We start from the raw sequence: 20,389 nt of genomic DNA, 5'->3' as shown, positions 1-20,389 counted from the left end.
TCCTGACACTGTATGTATGTGCGGTTGTGTGTGTTCAGGTTTACCTGCAACTGTGAAATCATGTGTGTATGTTTGGTAAAGACTGGAAAAAAGCCTACGGGGTAGACTACAGCAGCTCTTTCCTTTATCTTCAAACAGCGGCTTGCTAAAACAACAACATTTGTGCGTACGCATGCGTGTGTCTGCCTGCGTGTGCATGCGTTTAATGTTTGCAATGTTACCTTTGGCCTCTTTGTAGTGTTCACAGATCCTTCTGACAGCTGCAAGACCCTCCTGCTCATCTCTCCCACCTCAAAGAGAAGGAAACACACACAAACACACACAAATGAATACAATATATGACGAGACCTTGGAGGCTTTTTATAAAAAAATACAGGTTTCCTTTTTTTTGTCAGTCTTTCATCTTATAAAAACACATTTCCAAGAAAGGTTCTTCGAATGAAAGAACACTCAGTGCAAAAATTTAGCCCTTCAGAAATTAGGAAAATTAACAAGGCTTCTGATTCAATACATCTACTTTTTCAGTAAAGACTTTAAATGCAAGCCTGTAAAGAAAGTATAATATTATTAAAAGCATGAGTTATTATGAAAGTACCATCTAACTTCAAACAAGCTATATGAGGACACTTCACCAAAGAGATTTTAGCCAAAGAAAAACTACCTTAAAAAATGTGATTTTTCTTTGGCTAAAATCTTTTAATGCTTGCAAAGTCAAACAGCAACATTCTGAATATGAAATCAGTCAAAAGATACTTTTTTGCACCATCACTGGATCCAGGCAGCATAGCCAGACAGGAAAGTGGGGAGCACACTTTTATAATAATAAGTATTTTGATCCCAAAAATATCAGAAGAAATATCAGAGTGCCGCATATTTTAAAAAGCTATTTGGTAGAAGCAAAATAAATGGGTAAAATATGGTGCTTAAGGAATTTATTAGACCACAATCCAATATAATGTTTATACCACAGCTGCCCCAAAGTTTCTACAACGTTTCTGCAATGATTTATCAACCAGGATGCACAAGCTCCTCATTCTTGTTATTCAGGAATTTTCCAATTCAGTGTTTTACAAAAAATAGCAGAAAATATAGTGATGCATATTATTAATTTTTGCTTAAGATGCCAAATTACAGTAATTTACTTGCATTCCTGAACACCAAAATTTGTTTTAGTATATGAATGCTATGCTTGACTAATTTCTGACTTGTCAGAGAATTCCAGTCTGCCTCAAATTTAAGCAAAAAATGAAAACTGGGTTTGTTATTTGCCTGATAAACAATCACGTCATTTTGTGTTCTGAATATTTCTTTCTTTGAAAAAATTTGTGTTTTCTTGTTCTATGACAGCTGGTCTAATAAATTTGTTAAGCATCCTACCTGTTTTATTATACTTAGTGGGGGAAAATGAGATTCATACAGTGCTCAGTGACAACTGAAAATGGCGTGTAATACCATCTACAACATCAGATCTGAGTTATAAACTCATAAACACAAGACCTTTAAACACACTGATCCACAGCTCTCTATTTTGGTTCCATATTGAATGCACTGTTCAGATTAATTTACATGCTCCAGCAGCACAAGACAAAATATGCAGAGAGCTACATATCATGTGCTGCCTTCTAAGATCATTGTAATAAATATATTATCCCCATATTAACAATATCATTTTAATACACCAGTTCTCACAGTGAAAAAGTCCATGATATGCTCCTATCATAGTTAAAGTCATTTTCCTTTCACAGTGCAACAGGAGCAAGGGGCTGTAACAGCTCTTTCATAAAAATAATCTACCACACACCCTATGCCGAACGTAGGGTAAATTAAGGAACTTAATGTCCTGTCATTTAGCTCAATTCAATTTCCACGGTGTTAAAAAGATGACTGTTGCTATCGTTAGATGTAGCCGGATGACTAGACACGCACAAACTTGTACACACAAATAGCCTATTTGCACACGCTCATTTCCGCTTTGCTCACACACATAGACACACTTATCTTGGATTATCACATAGACCTTTTCAAGGGCACAGCATCATGTACCCTGATGCACCGCTGTTCAGGCAGGGCTGAAGGATGCAGCTTCTCTGAGTGACGTGCCACAAACACTCACATTCAGGACAGGAACAGCCTGATCTCACACAAACAGATTTTTTTTTTCCAAACGCACTAGTGCCCCTCTAGCAGGCTTCTCTGCCCATTTGCCAACACTCACTAAGAACGCTGCATATAATTGAATACACATCTCTTCACAACTGCTTCTGGACAAAGCTCTTCTTTAAAATAGCTACTGATTAAAAGACGTGCCCCAAGGAAATAGTTTGCCTACTAAATATTTTGGGATGAGAGTTGAAAAAGTAACCTAATTAATTCACAGACATATTCTTGCTGAAACTCAACAAATGGATAAACTGAGCAAGACCTGGAATAATAGTTAACCGTAAACTGCCAACTACTGACAATCTCATGCATGCATGGGGACCTGTTGTGCTTTCCCCATAAACATTATAAAAGATGGACATAGAGTCTGGGTCTGAAAACTGAAACCAATGTGGAAGTGCTTTAAATCTGTAATTTATTTAATGGCCTCCAAGGAGCAACACCTGTGGTTATACAGACTTGTCATCCTATAGAACTCTATAGAAAAACAGCTTTCTGACACAAGCTTTTCTGCTGAGTTTATGGGCTCAGTCACTCAATTTGGGTCAAACTTAATAAAAATTATGGTCCATTTTGTAAATCTCAGAGACACTGTGGAGGACAATCTGGATAGCAACAAGTTTGATGAAATTCTAACCAATACTCTTTTTTTGAATTGGGAATGGATGTACAGACGCTTAATCACAGCATAAACTAAAAATACTTGTTAGTCAAAGCTCTGTCACGGCACGGTGCGCCGGTGTGTTAGAGCAGTGCCCAAGAGCAGACACAGGCAAGGAGACGTAACATGACTTTAACAAAAGGTGAGCCTTTATTATGGCTGAACAGAGGGCAAAACAAAAGCTAAGACGAGTGCTGGCAAGACAACTAAACTGACTGTGAAAACCTATGACACTGAACACTATACAAGACTATGAAACTGTGATAAAGCTATGAAACTTCGAAAACTAATTCTATGACTGTGACTATGAGAACGGTGACGACTATGACGAGCCATAACTGGGAAGGTTACACAGACGACGCGACAAAGACTGAATGAAACACACAGACTAAATACCCACAGGGATGATTAGAAGAAGTGGAAATGCATGTGGGAGAACAGCTGACACACATGACCCTAATGACAGGACAGGGGAAGTGAAACTAAATAAAATAAACAAAGAACACCGGACTCTTTCAAAGTAAAACAGGAAACATGGAGACTTAGACATGATGCAAACCTGATAACAAGAACCACACAGACATGAAGCATGACAGGTAGACACACGAACCAGGGACGCTTAGTACAGGGGAGATGACATAAACAACTAAGAAACAAAGGACTAAACAGCAACCTAGAAATTAACTAGATGAGTTAAACTAGAACACGAATGAATACAAAAGAAACATAAAAACTCAAACACTGGGTCACACGACCCAGTACTGTGACAAGCTCAGGCTTTATGCTGCTTTAAATGCTCAGTTTCCAAGTTTTCCTTTCTTCTGCTCTTGGATCTGTATGATGATACAGAGAAGGATTAACCTTAATATGTCACCTCAGGCAGACAGCTCTGGATTTAAGCGGCAATTCAAGTGGCTCCATTCACCTGCCATTCAAACCTTCTGTTAGTGAGTAACAGCCAATCACAAAAGGATTTCTCACTTAAAGGTAGGATAGGTGTCAATAAAATGAGAGACGGTAAAATGGCTCACAGTACAGAGGCTGCATCCAATCCTGGTATACGAAACTGTTATTCTGAGCTGCAGTTCAGACAAATTAGTAGTTGGGAATGAGCGTACTTGGGGAGACAGAGTAAAATATTTTATTTGTTTAACCTGCAAATTGATTTGTGCATCATGTGCTACGTATGAGCCAGATTTTGTCTTTGTTGCCGGCACAGTGGTATCAAAACCTTCAGTCTGCTTTAATCAGTTATTCTATTCGATATACAGTGGGGCAAAAAAGTATTTAGTCAGCCACCGATTGTGCAAGTTCCCCCACCTAAAATGATGACAGAGGTCAGTAATTTGCACCAGAGGTACACTTCAACTGTGAGAGACAGAATGTGAAAAAAAAAAATCCATGAATCCACATGGTAGGATTTGTAAAGAATTTATTCGTGAATCAGGGTGGAAAATAAGTATTTGGTCAATAACAAAAATACAACTCAATACTTTGTAACATAACCTTTGTTGGCAATAGCAGAGGTCAAACGTTTACTATAGGTCTTTACCAGGTTTGCACACACAGTAGCTGGTATTTTGGCCCATTCCTCCATGCAGATCTTCTCGAGAGCAGTGATGTTTTGGGGCTGTCGCCGAGCAACACGGACTTTCAACTCCCGCCACAGATTTTCTATGGGGTTGAGGTCTGGAGACTGGCTAGGCCACTCCAGGACTTTCAAATGCTTCTTACGGAGCCACTCCTTTGTTGCCCGGGCGGTGTGTTTTGGATTATTGTCATGTTGGAAGACCCAGCCTCGTTTCATCTTCAAAGTTCTCACTGATGGAAGGAGGTTTTGGCTCAAAATCTCACGATACATGGCCCCATTCATTCTGTCCTTAACACGGATCAGTCGTCCTGTCCCCTTGGCAGAAAAACAGCCCCATAGCATGATGTTTCCACCCCCATGCTTCACAGTAGGTATGGTGTTCTTGGGATGCAACTCAGTATTCTTCTTCCTCCAAACACGACGAGTTGAGTTTATACCAAAAAGTTCTACTTTGGTTTCATCTGACCACATGACATTCTCCCAATCCTCTGCTGTATCATCCATGTGCTCTCTGGCAAACTTCAGACGGGCCTGGACATGCACTGGCTTCAGCAGCGGAACACGTCTGGCACTGCGGGATTTGATTCCCTGCCGTTGTAGTGTGTTACTGATGGTGACCTTTGTTACTTTGGTCCCAGCTCTCTGCAGGTCATTCACCAGGTCCCCCCGTGTGGTTCTGGGATCTTTGCTCACCGTTCTCATGATCATTTTGACCCCACGGGATGAGATCTTGCGTGGAGCCCCAGATCGAGGGAGATTATCAGTGGTCTTGTATGTCTTCCATTTTCTGATGATTGCTCCCACAGTTGATTTTTTCACACCAAGCTGCTTGCCTATTGTAGATTCACTCTTCCCAGTCTGGTGCAGGTCTACAATACTTTTCCTGGTGTCCTTCGAAAGCTCTTTGGTCTTGGCCATGGCGGAGTTTGGAGTCTGACTGTTTGAGGCTGTGGACAGGTGTCTTTTATACAGATGATGAGTTCAAACAGGTGCCATTCATACAGGTAACGAGTGGGGGACAGAAAAGCTTCTTACAGAAGACGTTACAGGTCTGTGAGAGCCAGAGATTTTCCTTGTTTGAGGTGACCAAATACTTATTTTCCACCCTAATTTACGAATAAATTCTTTACAAATCCTACCATGTGAATTCATGGATTTTTTTTTTTCACATTCTGTCTCTCACAGTTGAAGTGTACCTCTGGTGCAAATTACTGACCTCTGTCATCATTTTAAGTGGGGGAACTTGCACAATCGGTGGCTGACTAAATACTTTTTTGCCCCACTGTATTTCGCTATAAGTCATCCGTTTCAACCACCTCCTCCAACTATAAAGAAATTATAAAAACCTTTCCAAGAAGCAAAGTCTTCCATGGCAAAGATTAATTTAAATTTCATTATCTTATCTTAAAAAATGCTCTGGACCGCATCATTTTAATCCAATACCTAGTGAAATGTATTTTAAGCACAAGTGCATGCTTTTAATACCCAACTCCGGTGTTTGACAGTTCAAAGGCTTAAGCCATTAACTGTCTTCACACAGATACTATGCTACCACTCCACCTGAAATATGCATCCACTACATAACTAGAGAGGGATCCACTTTACCATAAATACTCTCACTTCATGAATTACCTCAAAGAATTGGCATATTTGAAATGGAGATACACTCAGTCATCAGCTGTGGGATCAACTTCGGTACACATAGGATTGTCTGGAACTACAACAGACACTTATCCGAGTTCTGGTATGATTGATTTTGTGAGTGTAATCCCACACACATGGCGCTCACATCTAATTTATGTTCTGCTCAAACCGTCTCCAAGGATACTCTGACATTGACTTTGCGCTATACACTCTGAATGAATAAAGCAGAGTTTTCTTCAAAGTTTTTAAACTCGTGGACAGAATAGAAAATGTAGTCTCACCCTAGAAGATTTTGCTGTTCTGTGCATGGCATCTCCAATGTGCTTAACTTCGGCACCTAATATAGGTTTTAAATGTAAAAAAGAAAGAAAAAAGCACCAATTCAACTAAATAATTTCATGATTTATGACCAGTCTTTGAAGAGTGAGTTGAAATCGAACCCCATAACATTCTGTCAAGACATTCCCACACTGCTTCAATAATGTTGAGGTCCAGGCTCTGGATTCCAAACCATGACTTATAGTGTTCCATTGTATTTATGCAGATATCTGTTTCCCACATTGATAGTCTGTTTGCAATCATAATTATGATGAAAAATAAAGCAGCTGCTAATCTGACTATTTCCAGATGGTACTGCATGGTTGATCGAAGTCTTTCCTATATTTATAATTAGATAGATTTTAAAAAGATCTCGAACACCACGGCTGAAATGCAGCCTTAAACCATAACAGCATCTCCACTGTGTTTTACCGATAACTGTAGACATTGACAGTTGGACATCCCTCCTGACCTCCTTCATATGTACTGATGACAATTTAAATCAGAAAATGTAAAATATAGATTTAATACTCCATAAAACTCACTTATTGTTTTTTTGGTCCTGTAGTTTTTGTGTAATTTAGTATACGTCAGCCTTTTCTCCCTGTTTCCCTGCTTCTTGACAGCCATCCTTCCACGAGACCATTTCTGATGAGGCTTCAGCAAAGAGTAGATGAACTGAACGTTGGGTTACTTAACGTAATCCCTGGTTCTTTGATAACAGAGTGAGGTGTTTCACTATGGGAATCGCCTCGGCGTGACCAACTACGGAAGCTCCAATGACACCACGTCTGTCTATGACAGACCTGTCGAGCCGTGCTCAGGGCTCCGCCCCCTCGTACGCCGAGGCGATTCCCATAGTGAAACACCGAGCGAAGTTAGAAAAAGAACTAATCTCTCAGTTCCTGTTTCAGGTCTTGAGACATGATTTTAAGAAACAGTTTATCTGCTTTAAATACCTTTTAAGGACTGCCATTTTTTCCATCTGTCCTCAACTTGCGCAGTTTACACATTTTATTTAAGAACACAGTGAAGTCCATGCCAAAATATGCCAAGTTTTTGGCTAAAGATTTTTTGCGAATTGCCTTGTTGCAAAAATACTGTTTTATGCTTGTGAAACAATTATCTTTGGCATTTTTTCATGATTTCAATTAAAGAAATGAGAATGGCTGCTACTAACAAAGTGCCTAAAAGTACTATTTAAAATTGGTCTGTTAAGTACAGACAGAACACTATTTCATCACTTGAGTTAGCTGCCTTTCTTGTGCTCCATAGTCAGAAAAACTCTGAACTAGTGCAAACGTCTTCAGAGCCATTGTGGGGGGGTCACGGTATGATTTTTTTTTTAAAAAGAATGCTTGGACACTGCCAAGATAATGGAGAGGTTTTTGACGGGGCTCCCACACAAACGCAAAGCAGAAGATGAAGCATCACCAAATTTGTTTCCAAACCAGCTTCCTTCCAAGCCAAAGACTAGAAAATATGGTGAAGCATATCTTCCCTTTGGCTTCACCTGCACAAGTGCCAAGGTAGGTCTCCCCTGCAGAATTTGTTTTCCTTGCGTCGGGAGCACGCGCGATGTGAAATGTTGCGTGACGAACTCTGTATTCCTCGTCTACATGTGAACGCAAAAACAGAGTTTTCGAAAATCTCCAACCTGACAGGAGTTTTTAAAAATCTCTGATTTCAGTTATTCATGCCGTTTACGCGTGGACGAAAGGCCCAAACACATAGAAAAACCTGCTAAAAGCTGGGGGAATCAAAAATACTCGTGTAGGTGTGGACGTAGCATAAAAGAGTTAATAGCCTGATCTATTGCTGCCCGTAACTTATTGCAGTTTTCTCGTATTTGTTTAATTGTTTACAAAAGGTTTGAGGTTTGAAATGTGTGTGTAGTTGGAGGATGCGTTTGTGTGTGTGTGTGTGTGTGTGTGTGTGTGTGTGTGTGTGTGTGTGTGTGTGTGTGGTGGGGGGGGGGGATTTTCTTCTAAAACAAAGGGAGGCCTAGCGAAAAAATTTGGGAATCACTGCTCTAGCAAGTGGTTCTAGGCAGGTAGAGCAGGAGTGGCATGGGACATGTGGCACATGAAATGAAAAAAAGAGACATGCCACATGATAGAAAACCTGGAATTGATTACTTATATAGAGTACACATAAATACACAGACTTCTAAATTGCTATTATCTCACAGCCTTTATCTGTATTTTCCCCCAAACCTTTGATGGTAGCTAAAATTAGAACAACGCACATCATTTGTTATGTTAAACTATATTCAGTTAAACAAACTACTTCTGGAATTACATTCTTTTGCATATTTTGCCTTGCCTACACATTCAAATTCACTTTTGTATTTTTTGCATGAAATACATTTTTACATAGAACATTTAAAGAAGCTGTAACGTGAAGCATTTCATTTTTTAACATTTGGTTTTACTGCATTTACCTTCCCACGATAAATATAGCTAAATGAATAATGGAACAATAGCAGACCTTGTTTATGCGAAAAGGCCTGTCATAATCCTTGAATTTGCATTTTAACACCCAATTTGATAACAGCCCTTTAATCCCAGTGAAGCTCTGAAAGTCTTTAAATCTCCTCACAGTGAAGAATCACACACATTTCCTAATGATGAAAACAAACAGTTTTGAAGCTATTCCAACCCTTAGCATGAATCAATGAGGTGTCAAGAGGGTTTCTGACAACAGTACGCTTTTAGGTAGACAAACAGAGGATGCCTTGGGTATTATACAGCTGTGGTTTGATCAGTCTATAATAGATTTTATGTTATCATGGACACCTCATCATCCAGCTTCACTGGTGCTTTGGGATAATGGTGAAGACAGAACACTGACCATAATGTCTGTCCTTCTGTTTTCAGACCAAAGGTTAAGCAAAGTTTCATTTGAGAACAACAAACTTCTAACTGGGCTCAAATACTAAGATATTCTCAGAACGTACCCAGACTTTCTGTAAATTTGCTTATTTTTCTTAGTCTCCTACTTTTCACTATAAAAATTAAGTTAAATGACACAGCTGACAATTGGCTAGTTCTCCTTTTCTGATTTTCTGTGGAATGAAGAAAATCCAGTCTGTGAGAGATTATTAGCCAAGAGGCTTTTGCAACACAATGCGAGACTGATTTTTTGTGGAAACTTAAATCGTCTTGATGCATTCTCAATCATCCAGGAAAGTAAATCCCCAAAAGTTGATTCTGTTCCAGATGAACAGAATCAACTTTTGGAGATGGAAACTTAAATATTTTCAACTTACACACATGCATATTTGCCTCTAATTGATTCATGTGCAACAGCCATGTATGCAATCTCAGTATGTATATGCAGTTTGTGGTCCACAGTAGAATATGTTATGCTGAAATCAATATGTGGTACTTGCTAAAAGTCAATATAATCCTTTGCTATCACTGCGGTGCCTTGTTCAGAATTTGCCAGGATTAACAGAGACTCAACTAAAAAATACTGACATTTCCTCCTCTACACCAGTCATTTTCAAACTATTTTTTGTTGCCCAAAGTACACCAAAGGGCAAACCAAACTTTCAAAGTGCTCTTGTAGTCATATCTGTCATCGGTTCTTCTTTTGATTGGAATGCAAGGTGACGACACTTTGACAGCTCATTTGCAGCAGCTGGACCTAGTATGTGTATCATCCCATCCATTAGCATACCTTACCTCAATCTAACAAATGGTGAGTCCATTTGGATTCACTGCTCTAGACTTTTACGTTCACCCTACATTTGTGCTGCACAGCAATTTAAAAACTAATTAAAGTCTGTTTAGCGGTGACTACAGTATTCTCACCATCTTATGTGGTTAGACAGGGTTATCGTGCCAGCACTTTTCCACCTGCAGACGGACCTATCCAGTTTGTTGTTGCACACAGCTACACACCCTACACACAATGTACTTTTTGTGTAATTGTGTGATATGTAAAATAAAAGCACTTATCAAAGGAACTGATATTGGTGCATGTTTTAACAGATATTAACAGAGGTTAATACATTGGGTATTTGTTCCTGCATTGTAATAGAGATTCTGGAAAGCTGAGGCATATGTAATGTGACATACAGTATTCCAAGTTTTGGGCCTGACAAAGTTCATAAAGTGTAAAGAAGAAAATAATTTTCAAAATGAAAAAAATCAAGGACCAACAGAGAAAGCGATCAGAATTTTTAAAGGAGTGTGAATCTTTTGAAACATCATTTTTTTTGTCTTACTTTCTCCAGTATTAGGCCACATCTCTTATAGCTATTTGTGCAGTTAATGTTTATGTATGTGAACAAGCCAGCCTATAGGGAAATCATGTGTGTTTGTGCTGTTTGCATATCAGTGTTGACGTGCTTCATACAGTACCTATGATAACATGTGCCCCGAGTCTGACCAAGTGGCGAGCTACTTCATAACCAATTCCCCTGCCTCCTCCTGTCACTATGGCAACGTTGCCATCTTGTCTGGGCATCACTGGCAGAAGCAGAAGAGGAGACAAAGATATCAAAGAGAAAGTCACTTGATAAGGAAGCTTCTTCAGGACAGGTTGATGTTTCTATAGATGACAACTCAGTAAAAAACACATGGGCTTTTTGTAGAATTTTTTTCTTTTTATTTCCATTGTACTGAATAACAAGTTTTCTTTACTTTCTTTCATTACTAAAGTTACTTTATGGGTTCAGTAGCAACAAAATAATAACAGAAAGGGACCTTAATTAAATGCAAAATAGAAGAAAAGTTCAATAAATCTAAAAAAAAAAAAAAAAGCATTTTATGAAATGTGTGAAAGCCATCAGATTTTGATTTATTTTAATCAGAAACACGAAACACTGATATAACACTCAAATTAACAGAGTTAAATATCAGAAAACAACTGACAGCAGATATTGTTCACCTTATACTCCCCTAGTAACATATGATATATTATGTAGTTACAGTTCATATTCCAGAGAACACATGAGTTCTTCCTATACCCTTTCCTGTCAATTTTCAAGAAGACTGGAAGAGTCTGCCACATTGGATGTGATACAACCACTAGATGCTGGGGAAAAATATGTATTTCTGGATTGGTCGGCAGTGGTTTCTGGAGGTTGCTGTTTCTTGCTAGGTGAAACTAACTGCAAAGAAGGGTCTGCATATGCTGTATCACTAAAACATCAGGTTTGTATCACAATTCTGGCACTTTGCAGTTTAGTTTGAGTTTTTAAAAATGTTCAGTTTTAAGTAAATTTTAATGGTTTCAGTGTTAGTTTTTATTTATTGTGCAGTGAGCAGTATTTATCCAGAGCAATAAGTTTTCAGAACTCATTCAGAAAGCTCAGTCTGAATAAATCATTGCACCAGTGCCTCCCGAGCTTATGTTAACCACATTGAAAAAGAACAAAAATAAATTAGATAAATAAATTCTTTTTTAAAAAACAATGTTTTTGTTTTTTTTTTAATTATTCTAGTTATTTTTCTAAGTTAGCAATATAATTTCAGTTTGGATTATTTCTGACGTCTCTTTTTAGTTTTTATTTCAGTAAGATAATAATAATAATAATAATAATAATAATAATAATAATAATAATAATAATAATCCTAAAATAAAAACATGGTTATAGTTTTGGTGTAGTTAACCAGGTGTCTGCAACAAAATTAAGTTGCGCTGTCTCTGGGCGACGAGCGAACTAGCCCAGACAGCATTATGAAAAGTGCACATTTAACCTCACAAAGCTTGGTGGCAATCGTAGAAACTTTGGAAAGGACACGTTGATGTTCTACGCAATCGTTAATTATTCGGCTGAATTCGGCAAAAACAAGACGACAGATGATCATTTTTTTCGCTAATGTTTTGAGCTTAACACAAACTAGCTAACATAGCTAGCATCGTGTTAACATGTGCAAGTGCAACATAGTAAATGACCGCTACATGTACTAATGAACAATGATAACCCGTGCTGACTATAATGCACCCACGTTCATTGGTTACAACTTGGTTGCCCGTGCTGTCACTTACAACTGAATTACAACTTGTCAAACTAACGTAAGCTAAAGTTAAACCGACCTGGCAGCCTCAAAGGTCCGTTTAGCAGTTGAAGCAAAAGCACCTTTAAACCAAGCAGGTAAAGCTTTATAGCTGGCAGAAGATGACACCAAAAAGCAGACAACATCTCTGCGAGGATGTGTAACGCTGGTATCCGAAAGAGCCGTCAGTGCAGAGGCAGAGCAAACCACCACAACGCAGTTACGTCTGTGGGACGCGTTCCAATATGAAGTTGTCCAACATCGCTTCCTTCCTTAACACATCTTCTAACAACTCATGTTCCATTTTTAGATTACTAAATTAGACGACTAACAATTCCCTGACATATCTATTTTTAAAATCTTGACTTTTCAAAAGATTTTTCCCCGTAGAGCCGCTATTTGAAATCATGATCCCTTAAAGTCATCTGTCACATGGCTGTAAAGCTGAAATAAGTGTATGATGGAGGGGACACGTTCTCCTCGCTGCTCCTTGGCTGCTTGATGTGCCGTATGATCCTTATCTGTAGATCCAGCATATTGCACCCTTCAGCTCACTGACTCCCTGATTAACTGCTGCCAGCCAGGTCACACGCGACAAAAATCAACTGAGGGATGACACATAGTAGTCTTATCCATAATTTCCCAAGTTACACTTAAAAGAACAAGTTTCTAGAGCAGGGTTAGTCTGAACTAACAGTGAATTCTGGTCTGCCTGTCAGTTTTTCTTCCCAAGGGATCACTTGATTCCACACCAGCCTACTTTTATTGGCGGCTGCTGTGATGGTGAAATGTAGGAATTCAGCTGTGAAAATCCTGATTGCACTAACTAAAAAAGAATCAAAATATGGTATTTTATTTATTTTAGATAGGTGACAAACTATGATATAACTGAAGTTGGCTGCACACTAACAGGCTGTATGAATTTATGATTTAATAAATTAGTCATCATAATTTCTCATAAATATTTATAGCACCTATCATGATAGTGAGGATTACAGCTTCAGAGAAATTATTTTTCCACTTCTAGAGATAAGCTACTGGCACTTTTGTGTGACACCCCATGACTTCTAATCAGGACCAATACCCCCTGCTTACAGCAGATACTGAACATCTTTGGCCATTTCACTGGGCTCAGAGAATCAAATGTCAAGAAGATATTTTCAGACATTATCGGATGAGTTTCACCGACATTTTGTGTCATCTGCCACTATGGAGTACAGTGATTCTGAGTTTGTGTGATACTTAGAGGTCACAAGCACCAACTTATTTAAGCAGCTATCAAATATAGAGGACAACGACACAAAGCATGATGACATAATGAATTATTAAAGCTTAAATAAATGATTCCTTGAGACTTTTTTTTTGTCTGAGACAAAAGATTAAAGTTTAAAAAATAAATGTATCCTCCCGAGACCCCGTGACCTCAGAGGGATATTACATTTAGACTTTTCTGCACCTTCATTCTTCTAAATAAGTGTTTCATACATGGTTCAACAATGGCAACTTCATTCTATTATGGTGTAAATTAACCCCACAATTCCCTTATGGGTTTTTTCAAACATTCTTATAATATCCCAAATAGTTAGGTGAAAACTGGAGGTTAATTTCTTGCAAAATGTTTTTATTTACTCTTGTTTTTATTTATTCTTAACCTTTAATCATTCTTTATTTGTCTGATTTTTTTTTCCTCAAGCCTGGCTCCAGTGTGACCACAACAGTAAAATGCAGCGATATTGAAAACCTCATGTGTTCTTTTTCTTTTTCTGGCCTCTCCTTTTCAAAGTCTCCACATTGGATCATCTGCTTCCATCTCACCCGATCCCTAGCATCCTCATCCCCACCCTGTCGTGGCAGATGGCTGCCCCTCCCTGAGCCTGGTTCTGCCGACGGTTTCTTCCTGTTAAAAGGGAGTTTTTCCTTGCCATTGTCACCAAAGTGCTTGCTCATAGGGGATTGTCTGTTTGTTGGGGGTGGGGGGTGGGAAATATTGTATATATTAGAGTCTTTACCTTACAGTATTATGTACCCTGATGCGACCGTTCTTGTGATTTGGCGCTATATAATTAAAATTTATTGAACTGAATTGAACTGAAAATCCTCCTCTGCCCCCACTAACCCTCAGGATGTCCTCCTTCACTATCCACGGATCTTCTTTGTGGTCTTCCTGTTTTCCTCCTGCCTGGCAGCTCCATTTTCAGCAATATCTTCAATTTGTTAGAAAAAGTGTAGTATTTGATTGACACCTGACTGACAAATACCACCCAGGATTGAGTGGTTGTCCCAAAAGGTGAAATTAAAGTTTCTTTAAAAACATAAATGACTGCCCATTTTCATCTATAATCTACACATCTGAACAGATTACCTACTACAGTGACGAACAGGCTAACAGTGTGAGCTGAATCATCACTGGCACTCAAAGTAGGCCAACCAGTCTGTCCCTCATTTCAATAAAATTACAACCATTTGTGTTAAAGACAGGTCTGGGGCATTCACAATAACTTCCCTTTTTTCCCCTCTTGGCAGGAAAATCATTAGTATTTGTTCGCTTCTTGCCCAGTATGCAGTGGTTAAGGCTACTGCTGCAGTGACATGCAGTTGGCCTCGGTTATTAAAGTCAGCTCAGGAAGGCAGTTAAATGAGCATCAACATAAAGAAACTGTGTCATCACCACTACCCTGATGGAGGCTGAGCTTCGGAGGCTGTGTGTGTAGTCAAAAGTGCATGTGCTGCTGTGAATTCAAGCTGAGAGGATGAGTTGTGCACACATACGAGTGTTTGTTCACCCGCAGCCTGAGAGGTTGTGGGTCAGTAAGGCGAGCCGGCCTGCTATTGTTTAACGGAAATCACATCTCACGCATGACTGTGGGATGATTATTTGGGATGATGGGAAATCAGGCAGACACATGAATACACAGTCGCACACGCGCACAAAAATTCCCACATACGTTTGAACGCACGCGAGACATGTTGGGAACAATACGTGACAGGAGGGTGTGTGAAGCAAATAACATGTGAACAGCATCAAAATAGCTCCAACTAACAGTCACCTAGTCTTGATGACAACCACTGGCTGCCTGCAAAGCCCAACTTGTCTTATTTTGTAAATCCAGGCTGACAACAGCTCTGCGGGATCTGTCTATGTGTGTGTGTGTGTGTGTGTGTGTGTGTGGTGCATGTGTGTGTGCTAGTTAAAATGCAGTTTTTATTTCATTTTTTTCATAGACTTATTCTGGGTAAGAAGATGGTATTGGATATTTTTAGCAGAAAATGGCCCTAACTGTTTTTATATACTGATTCGATGCGCTCTTCCTTAACACTCTACTCCCCTGCTTGTATTTGTTCCTGATCAACTGCTACCCACGAGAGATGGGAGGTGAAGTGTCATATTGTGAAGAAAGGGAATTTTCTGGGTGTGTCATGGGCAATTTGGGCTCCGGAGTGCAACAGCTTGTGTGAATTGATGTTAGCTTTTTCTCTGGCTTTGAGCTGCCTCTTTTGTAGCTTTTCCTCAGAAGTCTTTGCCATGCGAGAGGCAGACAATCCAGGTTAGATTCAAAGCGTAGACTTATCCAGAGCTGCAGGGTGTAAAGCCTGTAATGACACGTGTACATGTATATGCAGAAAAAAGAAAAAAAGACAGACAAATCCAAGGGGAACTGCTTGTCTTGCAAACTAAAGCACAGGTCTATGTATACTTATTCTTGAGTTTGTTTAAATAACAGAAAATATGTGTCTGTCTTCTGCTGACCAGTTCACAGCATATTTCTATTGGTGTGTTCTTGGTGTCATGTTTTGTGAAAGGAGAGAAGGAACCAGTCACATCAAATTTCTGGTAAAACTGGAAAGTGCACTTAATTTAATACTAAACCTGAGTGTGTTTTTAGGGGCAATGTTTTGCATACTGTTTTTCCACAGTTAATAGGTGTGACTGTAGTGTAGCGGTTTCCCTAACAAGTGAAGGATCCTGGGTTTGATTCGAGCAAGACAAAAGACACAAATCCCTTTGGGGTTTATGTAAAAATCTGCCAAATCAAACATGCTACCTGCTGTGGCAGCCCTTTGTGAATAAGAAAGCAGCAGAAAGTAACTTTTAATAGAAGGTTGTGATAAGGATGCATAAGGATTAGAAACTGAGCTGGAGCACTCAGATCTATAGGTTTTCTCTAATTAACACCGATTTGTTTTTTCAATATATGCAAAAAGTGTGTACAGTGTAAAAATATATATTGACTTTTATGCCCAGCTTCAAATGATGTTGCTTAGAAAAATATGAGAGTTGTAAATCTCTTGACAAGGAAGCACATAAGTGTACTTTCTAAAGTGTTAAACTATCCCTGTCTTTGAGTTCAGTACTTTAACATTTAATGTTTAGATTTTAGTGCTTTACCCCACTTGTTTGCGGTTGTTTGTAGAGCCCAGCGTGTCTCAAAGGGCACAGCAGCGTGGGCTTCCAACCCAGCCTCAGCTCCCTATGAAGACACGAAAAAACTTACTGAAAGAAACACTTTTATTGTAACTAACAAGGAAAATGAGAAGAAACCCCAGGAGAGGCCATTCAGAAGGAGAACCCCTCCACGGATGGCCAAATGTGTCCTGTGAGCTATGGGTGGGAAAAGGCAGTAGACTATGTGGGCAGAATTGGTAATAGCTGTGTCACTTCAACTGTAGCCACTACAGGTTTTCTATGGGGAGAAAAGCCAAAGGCCAGCTTGTAAACATGAAAGTGAAACCTGAGATTTTTGTACTTGTTTGCAGTGGAACTACAGACAGCATATAACTACCTGGCTTCACATTAGATGTAGAACATTTTTTTTGTATATTGACACTCACTCTGTTTTACATGCATTTCAATGTCTTTACTAATAACTCAAAAGTTGACTGTGTCCTAAAATCTTTTGCGTTTTCATTACTGGATCACCAACATGACCATAGCTGGATGGCTAAATAATCAGGAACACAGGTCAAATCATTGTCTGTTCAATCGTTCATTTTTAGCATGTTTCAAACAACATGCTGAACTTCAACAAGCTTCAGACAGCTGATCAGCATTAGAGTAAATTCCTCTCACATGATAACCTGACCGTATAATAACTTGAACTATAACTCTTTCCAGTTTCCAGGAAAGGTAAGCATAACTCTAAAGCCATCCTATCTCACAAGCTTTCAACAACTTCCCAAATTAAACTTGGGCCAAGCAATCCCTCCATTTATGGTACCTGCCTAAAAGGTGGAACCGAGGGCAGTCTTTCAAAATATGTAAGAGTCTATACTGCGTGTTTTGGCTGTGGAGGCTCAAGTGTAAAGATGTTAATAATGCAGATGTGCACAATGAGTTCATCAGAATGCAAGAGACAAAAATCTGTGTATATGTGTGTGTGCGCACATTCATGTTTATCAAATACATCCCACCACCATTATTGCTAACTGTCTTAAGGGAGTGAATGTCTTTCTATTAGTAGATGTAGAATGAGGAACAGTGGGAGGGATATTTGCCTGCACCAATTAAGACTGTCATTAACTCTGTACACCGAACACTCACACACACACACACACACAGCGAGACAGACACACACACACACACAGTATTTAACACATTCAATTTAACAGTCTGTGAGTCAGTGTGTGCCTCTCTTTCTGTCTGTCTGAGATCTGTTGTCACTGAGACGGGATACGAGGAGACTCTTTCATCTCTCGCTCTCTCTCGGCTTTTTTCTCTTCCTGTCTCACACTCCAGGATTATGTGAACACGGAAAACCTTCAAGGATGTTTATGTGTACTGCTTTCTTGGCTTCAAGGGCGTCAGCTACCCCTCTGTTAAACCCCAAAACCCCACTTCAGCTCGGTCAAGCAGTCCGGTCTAGCATTATGAAATGGGATCTGAATAACTGTTTGGTATTTTTTAGGTCATTTAGAAGATATCACAGTGCTTATTTGCTTTCCTGTATGTCTAACCCTTTTTAAAAGACATTTTAAATGTTGAAAATGTACAGATATGTAAAAGGAAATGTGCCTGAAGTAGGGTCAAATGTTATCACAAATAATCCAGGCATGGTCCTGGCTCATTGGGTTTTTTTTTAAAAGTCTTAAGCTCTGTTTATCATTACTTACATTCAGTCTGATTCTTACTTTTTGCATTTTCAGCTTTGTACTTGTTTATTGCAGTTACAGTTGTGTTTGTGGTATTCCTCCTATCAGTTCACGTTACATTCCTTGTTCCCCGTATATAGTGAGATACTCTCTGTTTCGTTACTTCCTGTGTTATTTTGATAGTCATGTATCTTTTTGCCAAATTTACCTCCCAGAGTGTTGTTATCAGATGTAGTTCAGCTGTGTGTAGTTCCCAAGTTGTTTCCATTCTGCCACCCTCAAATTGTTTTGGTTCTTTGGCATGTCCTACTGTTACCTGACTTTGTTATTTTGTAGCCTTTCAGACTACTCAAATGGCTTTAATAAAGGTTCTCATTTGATCCCTGTCTTCTTGCGAATCTGCATTTGGGGTCCAACCATCATTACATGCAAACCCGTTTTTCCTAATGTCTAAGAGTGGATGGGAATCATTAAAGCAAAGATACAGTAAGCAAAAAGTGTGGTGGCGTGAGGATAAGGAATGGGGATGGTGACAAGAGGCCATTACTACTCTCAACAATTGTGTTTATGATTATGTGTTTATGGCTGGTCAGCAGAACTTTCAGATAAATTCGGATCTTTAAATGTGACCTCCCCAAACACTCATTGCACACTTTGCTGAGGATACAAAAATCTCTGCACCAGTGTAAAGGTCTATATTCACACCCAGGATAATAAGGAAGGAAACATAGATGGAAGCTGATTAAAATGTCTCACTATAATTAAGACCGCCCAGGTTTTCTCATAGGGGACCAGTACAGTTGATAAATATATAATCAAATTCCCAGTATAACATATTTTCTGTGGCGGAATCTGATTTGATGTTCAATAAAAAACAAAATCAAGTTAATCTACAGTCATACTCTTGATTTAAGTCCACAGTTGCTAATGTTTACCAGTCCTGATTGAGCTGCCTAACTGACCAGAGGAATGGTGGATATGAATCATGTCTAACATGGTGTTTCCGTCCCAGTCTGCGCTAAAATGCTAATAACGTAGTCTGTTTGGGCTGCGGGGAGTCCATTACGCTGACTATATCACATCCTTGTCCATTGGGGGACACACGCTGGGGAATGCAGAGAGGAAAGAAGACTGAAAGGATCACACGTATGTTCTGGGAAAAGTGTGCGTGCGCGTGTGTGTGGCTCTGTGAATGTGTGTTGAAGCTCGGACACAGCAGACATGTGTCACCTCAGCTCTAGTGCCGTCAAGCTAAACTGACATAAACAGCCCCAGGCGGCCCTATCAGAGATGGACTTTACATAACGGCTGAGTCACTCACAATCTATTTTTATGGCTTTGAGGTGTGTGTGTGTGTGTGTGTGTGTGTATGCGTGTTCCAGTGCATCTGCATTTCTGAGAGCCAATTTCTGAAGGTCTACAATTTTAGTTGTAGACCTTCACAATGAGGAATCTCCCCTTTTACAGTGAGATCATCGTAAAAAGATGCTCAGGAATGAGCAGTAGGGGAGGGCAATTAATTTTCCCAAGAGGCCACAATTAGGGCTTAATTGTAACATCTACTCTTGGCAGTTGCAGTTTATACAGTTTAAAAAGAAATAAATTTAAAATTGAGCCGAACTGAGTTCAACTTCTTGGCGCAGCCCTCGACAAAAGTCCTAGTTTCTCATGTGCCCCTTTGGGAATATTTCCCACCCCGGCTCTACAGCGTTCACTCACACAGGCAAAAAATGCTGAGATTAGTTTTAATACTTTGTCCCTCCTAAAATTAACCCCTATGGAAATCTTAACCTGAAAACAAAGTACTTGCCCTCAGACAGCTGAAGCTGTCTCAGGATGACCCAGCGTCACAAACAGGGCCGGCCCGTGGCATAGGCCGTATAGGCAAATGCTAAGGGCGCCGTCCATCAGGGGGCG

At 39.5% G+C, this 20,389-nt stretch overlaps 1 protein-coding gene across 4 annotated transcripts in view; it reads right to left on the bottom strand.

Annotated features, from left to right (window-relative positions):
* LOC113007751 (dehydrogenase/reductase SDR family member on chromosome X) overlaps positions 1-20,389 on the bottom strand; it is a 49,359-nt gene that overhangs the window by 20,945 nt on the left and 8,025 nt on the right. The window contains exons 1-3 of one of the 4 annotated variants that reach the window (XM_026144650.1): positions 12,426-13,001; positions 10,745-10,852; positions 222-290 (exon numbers count right to left, since the gene is read on the bottom strand). In XM_026144650.1, the coding sequence (XP_026000435.1) occupies positions 222-290; positions 10,745-10,852; positions 12,426-12,531 (283 nt within the window). In that variant the 5' untranslated portion in view covers positions 12,532-13,001. Of the gene's footprint in view, positions 1-221; positions 291-10,744; positions 10,853-12,425; positions 13,002-20,389 lie in introns of those variants that run through there. The other 3 variants (XM_026144649.1, XM_026144651.1, XM_026144652.1) reach the window with 3 other exon arrangements.

This window comes from Astatotilapia calliptera, chromosome 16 (genome assembly GCF_900246225.1).
Source record: "Astatotilapia calliptera chromosome 16, fAstCal1.2, whole genome shotgun sequence".
Lineage (NCBI taxonomy): Eukaryota > Metazoa > Chordata > Actinopteri > Cichliformes > Cichlidae > Astatotilapia > Astatotilapia calliptera.
Note: the sequence above shows the minus strand (reverse complement) of the source record. Positions and strands in the feature narration are given on the sequence as shown.